The following is an 8,275-nucleotide window of genomic DNA, read 5'->3' on the forward strand; positions in this document are numbered from 1 at the left end:
GTGAAAGGGATCTTACATTTGGGATCTGCCTTTGACGGCCACAGGCATAACAGAATAGTTGAGGATCTGCCGTGTCCATATGAGATTTTCTGTTTTCATAGCACGTAGACAGGCATGACAACTGGGCAGTGGGTCCAGGTGCCAGCTGCTGCTTGACTCAAGCAAACCACGTAATTATTTGTCAGGTGGCGATGTTGCATCCAGGGTGACAGAGAACCGTGGTGGTTCTTCCCACTTCCTGAACCTCTCAGGTTCTAAGGTGTTCCTTCCCCAGGTATTAGTGTTAGTCTTCCTCCCAGTCATGAACTCAGTGTGCCCCATCCCAGTGTCTATAACTTCACTTTTTCTCTAATCATCCCCCACCAGCACCAGGCCTTCAGTCCAGAGGGATCAGGCAGGAGAGGAACAAAAGAAATTTTACAGTATTTATAGAAACCCGTATATCTCACATCTTGGCTTGTTGGGGAGTTGTCCAGCATTGTACTCAACCAAACGATTGTTATTTTCACGAGCTATGGCCTTGTCAGTCCAAAAGAGAATCCAGGTATCTGATCTAAATTAAGTTTGAATCCCAAAGTCCTTTTTTGACTGACCTGCCACCTGGAGGGTGTACCAGTCAGGGTCGGCTGGAGTTGCTTTAAGGGCGAGAAAAGCATCATGACCAAGAATGACCAGAATACAATCCTGAAACTTCAAAATAGTTTTTTATAGAAGCTGCCATCCCTTTCATCCTAATCATTACCCAAGAGGTAGCCCAAGAGAGATGAGCATTTCAGGGGATTGTCACATTTAGTGACTAAACTGCCCCTCTAAGGAATGTAGACTAGGAGTTAGTGAGGGATGTTGAGTCAGTAATCTTTCTTATTTAATTTTGAGGGGAAGTCCAGAGATATATATTTTTTTTTTTTTGCATATCTGAAAATATCTTAGTTTTCTGTGAACTTGAATGAACACATTTGGTTTTCTTCATAATATTTTGGTTATCCTCTTAGAGTTCTGAAGAGTCCACTGCCTGCTAGCATTGAATCTGGTTGTAGAAAAGTCTGAAATCAGTTGGTTCTTCCCCTTTAATATCCTTACTGTTCTAAAAAAAAAATGGGGGAGGGGGACTATATATCCTTCGAATTTTGCCTTTGGCCTTTGTTGGATTTTCTTTAATAATATTTTTCTGGGGAAATGGTGTGCCATTAAGAATGTAGATTGTGCTTTTTTTTTTTTTTGGTAGGCTTTCCTATCTTTATCTATTTGACTTAATTTTTTTTCAGGATTACTAATTATGCTTATGTTGGATCTGTTTTGTTCTGTAATTATGGATAATTCTTTATCTATATTCTTTAATCTTTTAAAACTCACTCTTCTTTTGCTGGATCTTTCTAACTCATGCTACATATTCCTAAGTGTATTTTTAGCAGTTGTGACTTATTTTAATGTGGGCTTCATTCTATAATTTTTTTCTTCTGTTACTTTTAAGCTCTGTATATTTTAAACTATACAGAAAAGTAAATAAAACTAATGTTTTTTAAAAAGGATATATGTAACAATCATGGTCAGGTTCACATATTGAATTTTCCCAGTAAGCTAAACTCCTCTCAGTTACCCCTCCCAAATCACAACAACTACTCTCCTGTTCAAGAAGTAAACATTGTCTTGACTTTTATAGCAGTAATTTGTGTTTTCCTCTGTAGATTTATATAATATATATAATCATAAACAATATATTTGAATTTTGCTTGATTTTGAACTTCTATACAGGGAATCATACTTTATTCTTTTGTGTAATGATTTTTTTTTTTTTTTTTGCTTAATGTTATGATTGTAAGAGTCATCTAGTTGTTTCATGCAGCTGTTTTTACTCATTTTTATTGCTATGAAAGATTCCAATGAATGACCGTACTACCAACTATTGCTAACCTGAAACAAACAGACTGCCAGATATTTCTCTGGCAAAAATGGATTTGTTCAGGATCCGCAGAGAATTGTAATTTGGGCTGTGCAACCAGGATGAGCCATGTGCAAGTCTCCACATGGCAGGGAAAGGAGACCATGTTTACGGAGAGGAAAAGGAAGCTGGAGGGCTACAGCAAACTAAGAGTCTGGCTTTTCACTGGCTGAGTCCTTACCAGGAAAGAAGTTCTTGTTGGGCTGCGCTGTCTTTGCAGGGTGTGAGAGCTCCCCCTTCTGGTCTCCCAACTCTATTTGATCGAGGTTTGTGTTTACCATAGGTTTCTTCTGTACTGTGCTGGGCTTAATTGCTCAGTCTATTTTGTTGGTGGACTTTTGGATTGTTTTCTTTAATGATTAGCGCTGCTATGAGTATTTTAAAACATGAATTGTAAGATATGTGTTTACACATTTATCTCCACTAAATAATGTCTGACTCTTTGCGACCCCATGGACTGTAGCCCGCCAGGGTCCTCTGTTCATGGGATTCTCCAGGCAAGAATACTGGAATGGGTTGCCATTTCCTTCTCCACAGGATCTTCCTGACCTAGAGATCTAACTCGGGTCTCCTGCATTGCCAGAGGAGTTCAAAGGCTACCCACTCCAGTATTCTGGCCTGGAGAATTCCATGGACTGTATAGTCCATGGGGTCTTAGCGTCATACATGACTAAGCAACTTTCAATTTCACTTTCTTTACCACTAGCACCATCTGGGAAGCCCATTTTAATACACGGATTGTAAGACAGGTGTGTACACATTTATCTACAGTAAATAATTAGGAGTGGAATTATTATATTATTGGGAATATCTCCAAGGATTACACCCAATATGCTACCACTGGCAGCGTGTAAGAGTTCTTGTTATTCTATTCTTGTCAATTTTGTCAGACTTAATTTTTAAAATTTTAGCCAGTCAAGTATGGTTTTAGCATAAGACTGTGTAGAACTAGAATTATTTCTTCCTTGAACTTGGCAGAAATTTCTGGTGAACTTCTGGCAAGTGATGTTAGCCATTTCATCTGAAATTTAAAACTTACTGGCAAGGGTCTGTTATTATCTGCTTAATTTCTAAGTCATATTTAGTGTTTAGATAGCCATGTTTCATTAATTACTATATTTTTCTATTTTTGTTGAGTTAATTTTGCCATTATTTTTTATTTGGATGTTTATCTCATAAATATTTCCTTCTTTTCCAATAGACTTCATTAAGTCATTAAGTTCAAAATTTGATATTATATGTGATATTTTTACTTTTGAGTTTAAAATATTTATGATTTTTTTCCTCAACATATGGATTATTCTAAAGTGTACTACTTTATCTTCAAACATAAGAAGGGTTTCTTATTATCTTCTTATATTTAACCTCTGGCACTGTAGTCTGAGAATATACTGTACATGATTTCAGTGTTTAAAAAGTTGTTGACACTTGTTTCATGGCCCTTATATAGTCAGCTTTTAATGTGTGTTCCATAGTGTACTTGGAAAGATTATGAAGAGTTGTGAGTTGCAGTATTTTGTATCGGTTAAGATTGTTAGTTCTGTTGTTTAAATCATTTGGTATTTTTAATGATTTTTTCCAGATAATTCTATTATTGTGAAAAATGTTAAAATCTCTGCTATAGTTACAGATCTGTGTATTTAACTTCGTAGTTCTGTTTTTATTTTCTATATTTGAGACTTTTATTAGTGACCACACATTTAGAATGATTATTTCCTAATGAATTCTTGATAGTGTTTTGTATCTCATAATGCTTTTATTCTTATAATGCTTTTATGTCTTATGTCTTATATGCTTTTACTATAAGGTTTGTTTTGTGTGATATTTAGGTACCTTGTGTCATAATTATCGGGACTGTTGCCCCACCACACTTAATGTGTGTTTCATGTAGACAGTAACTGAAAAACATTATATACCCAGCACCTATATAGGCATTCAAATGTTGAATAGCTAGATGAACAGAAGGTGAAAATTAAAATTAGTTGGTAGAGGGTGATCATCAGTTCCAGAAGGTTGAGTTTAACATACTTCATCAGTTCATGGTATTATATATATTTTTTCTTTTTCTTTTACAAATTTTGTATTGAAGTATAGTTGATTTACAGTGTTAATTTCTGCAGTATAGCAAAATGACTCAGTTATACACATTTATGTATTTCTTTTTATATTCTTTTCCATTATAGTTTATCCCAGAATATTGAATATAGTTCCCTGTGCTATAGAGTGGGACCTTGTTTATCCATTCTGTATGTAGTAATTTGTATCTACCAACCCCAAACTCCCAGTGCATCCCCTCCGCACAGCCTCCCCTGTGGTAACCACAAGTCTGTTCTCTGTCTGTGAGTCTGTTTCATAGATAGGTTCATTTGTGCCATATTTTATATTCTGCATATAAGTGATACCAGAAAGTGTCCTCTTTGACTTACTTCACTTAGTATGATAATCTCTGGGTCCATCTGTGTTGCTGCAAATGGCATTATTTCATTCTCTCTTATGACTGAGTAGTATTCCATTGTGTATATATATACCACCTCTTCTTTATCCATTCATCTGTTGGTGGACATCTAGGTTACTTCCATGTCTTGACTATTGTAAAAAGTGCTATTATGAATAAAGGGGTACATGTATCTTTTCAAATTATAATTTTGTCTGTATATATGGCTGGGAGCAGGATTGCTAGATCATATGGTAATTCTATTTTTAGTTTTCTGAGGAACCTCTCTACTCTTTTCCATAGTGGCTGTACCAATTTACATTCCCACCAACAAGGCAGGAGGGTTCTCTTTTCTTCACACTCTCTCCAGCATCTATTATTTGTAGAGTTTTAAATGATGGCCATTCTTCTGTTGTCGGGTGGTACCTCCTTGTAGTTTTGATTTGCATTTCTCTAACAATTAGCCATGTTGAGTATCTTTTCAGGTGCCTGTTGGCCATCTGTATGTCTTTGGAGAAACGTCCATTTAGGTCTCCTGCCATTTTTTGATTGGGTTGTCTTGTTGTTGAGTTGTATGAGCTATCCGTATATTTTGGAAATTAAGTCCTTGTTGGTCACATCATGTGCAAATATTTTCTCCCATTCTGTAGCTTGTCTTTATATATATACATACATATATATATATACACACATATACATACATACATACACACACACACACACACACACACATATATATATAGTTTCCTTTGCTGTGTAAGAGCTTGTAAGTTTAAGTCCCATTTATTTTTATTTCTATTGACTGAAGAGGTTGACCAAAAAAACATTGGTACAATTTATGTCAAAGAACATTTTGTTTATGATCTCTTCTAGGAATTTTATGGTGTCTTGTCATAATATATTCAAGTTTTTAAGCCATTTGATGTTTATCTTTGAGTATAGTGTGAGGGTGTGTTCTAATCTCATTGATTTACATGCAGCTGTCCAACTATCCCAGCATCACTTGCTGAAGAGACCATTTTTTTTTCTTATTTTGTATTTTTGCCTCCTTTGTTGAAGATTAATTGACTCTAGGTGTGTGGATTTATTTCTGGGTTCTCTATTCTGTTCAATTGATCCAGTTCGTGGTATTTTATTATCCTTGTTTTATGCAAGGGCCCTGGTTGGTTGATTAGTTGGTTAATTTATCTCCATTAACTATCTCTTTTCCATTTATAGGCAGTTTACCTAGTGTTTTTGAAATATGCCATAGAATTGTATTACCTTATAGAAGATGTAATGTTTTGGGGCTTCCCTGGTGTTTTTAGGTGTATACATTTTTTTGCATAACTGGCATGGTGCCATTTATTTACCTTACCCATTTTCCATAATTTCTTTAACATACACATGACATTTTTAAAAATATTAAAAAATTCTTTTTCATTATGGTTTATCACAGGATATTGAATATAGTTTTCTGTGCTATACAGTAGGTCCTTGTTGTTTATCCATTCAATATAGAATAGTTTGCATCTGCTAGTCCCAAATTCCAAATCCAACCCTTCCCCACCTCCACTCCTCCTTGGCAACCGCAAGATTGTTCTCTGTGTCTGGAGTCTGTTTTATAGATAAGTTCATTTGTATCATATTTTAGATTCCACTTATAAGCGATATCATATGGTGTTTGTCTGACTTCACAGTATGATAATCTCTAGGTCCATCTGTATTGTTGCAAATGGCATTATTTCATTCCTTTTATGGCCGAATAATATTCCATTGTATATATGTACCACATCTTGTTTATCCATTCCTCTGTCCATGGACATTTAGTTTGTTTCCCTGTGTTGTATACTTGGACTTTAACACTCAATATCATGTTTCTAAAATCTACTTACGTTGCTGTGTTTTTAATTCTAAGCATTCAGTTGCTTCAGTTTTCCTTGGTGTGCTTCCACATTTTATTTATTCCTGGACCATAATTATGAACCTGTAATTCATGATTAAGGAAGGGATATATTCAACCCCAAAATATCTAGAAATAATGAATATTATATACCTTGATTTTACCCTATTTGTGCTCATTTTTTGAACTTCTGGAGTTACCCTACACTCCCAGATCACAGATCGCTTGTGTGCATGCTCTCTATCATGAGATAAAGTTCATTTATCTTTAGTCTCTCTTCCCTGCAGGTTGGAACACTGTGGTTTGACTTCTCTCTGTTGTCAGGATCTCTCTTCTACTCTTAGCAGCAACCAAGGCCTGATAAAAATAAGCCTGACACTGAATACCTTAGAGCGTGAAGAAATTATGAAGTTAAGTGAAGTCTTGAGGTCTACTGAATGTAAACTACAGGTTCTAGGGTAAGTCTTCATTGGCTTCTCAGGGGAGAAGTTTCCTGGAATGAGGCATTTGGGGAGCCATTCATTAATGGCAAGCCTCAGCATCAACCTGATTGTGAATCCTTGGGTATTTTGCAGGCCCTTATTTGTTTTTCTCACATAGAAGAGTGAATTTCAAGAGGTGCAATGTAGCATAGTAATTAAGAGCCAAGAACTCTAGAGCCAGACTATCTGAGTTTGAACTTTGGGCCTGCCACTTACTAGATATTTGAACTTGTACTAGTCCCCAGATTCTCTGTGTTTTGGTTTTCTTTGTCTGTAAAATTGATGAAATGACAATATTTACTCATAGGGTTACTGTGAGCATGGATCACCTGAGTCCATACAGGCGGTGTTTAGAACAGTGACTAGCACATAATAAACAGTGTATGTGTTGGCTGTTTTCATAATCATGAATAGAGCTATTTTGCTTGAATAGGAAAAGTCTCTTGACGGATCCTTTAAAAATCTTAATCTATCTTCCCTTTACCTTTTGTACTCTATTTTCCTTCAACTGCTATGTCTCTCTCTTTTTCCTTACCTGCTGCCCAGCCATGTTAATATTCTCTAACAGGTTTTTTCTTTCCCTGAAATAAATTCTCCAGAGAAAGTAAAGGGCTATGGGAAAATTGAGAGGTGTTTTTGTGGCAAGAAGAGGTGTTCCCTTGTCTTCTCAGGTTGTGCAAAGAGGCACTTGATGAGGAAACACAGAAGCTGCTGGAAGCTGTGGCGAGTAGCAATCTACGCCTAGCTGTTAAGCAGGACTGTAATGATCATGAGGAAGAAGATGGTTCCTGGTGGCGGTGTTTCTGATTTGAAGAACCTGATGTCCTTCAACGAAGTAAAATGAAGGCCTCAGAGTGACAAGGTGGGGTGGGAGGCTCTTAGCTTTAGGTACTCCATGCCCAGACATATAGCATGTGATGTCTGTCAGATATGGGTTAGTCACTGCTCTGTAAAATGTCTGTTCTACTTCACATGGGAGTTAAGAGGCTATAATAAAATGGAAAACATAAAGCTCTGTGGAACATACAACATGATTTGAGTTGAATACAAAGTTTAAGGATTCAGATGTGAGAAGCCTGGAAATGAGACTGGAGAATGGGCCAGGGAAGATTATGTTAAAACCCCTTATTTTCCTTTCTCTCCATTCCTGCTGCTGTGGCTCTCTTCACAGCCTCACCATCTGTGGCACATTTTATTGAATGCTCCGCTGTGTGTTCTTGGGACCATTCGGGGCAAAATCACTTGGTGTTTTCTTAAAATGCAGATTTCTGAGCTCCATACCAGATTTATTGAATTAAATTACTGGGTGAGGTTCCCAAACACTGGCATGTTTAATAACTTCCCAGACAATTCTTTGGTACATTACTCTTTAAGAATCACAAGTCTCAATAGAAATGGGAGTTGCCTTTTCATTGTGAAGATAAATGAAGATATAAATATTATTGGAGTTTCTAGAGCTAAAAACAGATTCCTTCCTTTGGCAGAAACATGGTTTACTAAAGTTTTCAGTGAGAGAATGTCTTGTCATGCAATTTATT

The 8,275-nt window shown here is 36.4% G+C and overlaps 1 protein-coding gene across 1 annotated transcript in view; it reads left to right on the top strand.

The window, feature by feature from the left end:
- NLRP14 (NLR family, pyrin domain containing 14) overlaps positions 1-7,544 on the top strand; it is a 37,354-nt gene extending 29,810 nt beyond the window's left edge. The window contains exons 10-11 of the mRNA XM_010829271.1: positions 6,543-6,713; positions 7,409-7,544. Coding sequence (XP_010827573.1) covers positions 6,543-6,713; positions 7,409-7,544 — 307 coding nt within the window. The remainder of the gene's footprint in view (positions 1-6,542; positions 6,714-7,408) is intronic.
- The last annotated feature ends 731 nt before the right edge of the window (positions 7,545-8,275 follow it).

The sequence above is a fragment of the Bison bison genome, unplaced genomic scaffold (genome assembly GCF_000754665.1).
Source record: "Bison bison bison isolate TAMUID 2011002044 unplaced genomic scaffold, Bison_UMD1.0 scf7180017864503, whole genome shotgun sequence".
NCBI classification, from domain to species: Eukaryota; Metazoa; Chordata; class Mammalia; order Artiodactyla; family Bovidae; genus Bison; species Bison bison.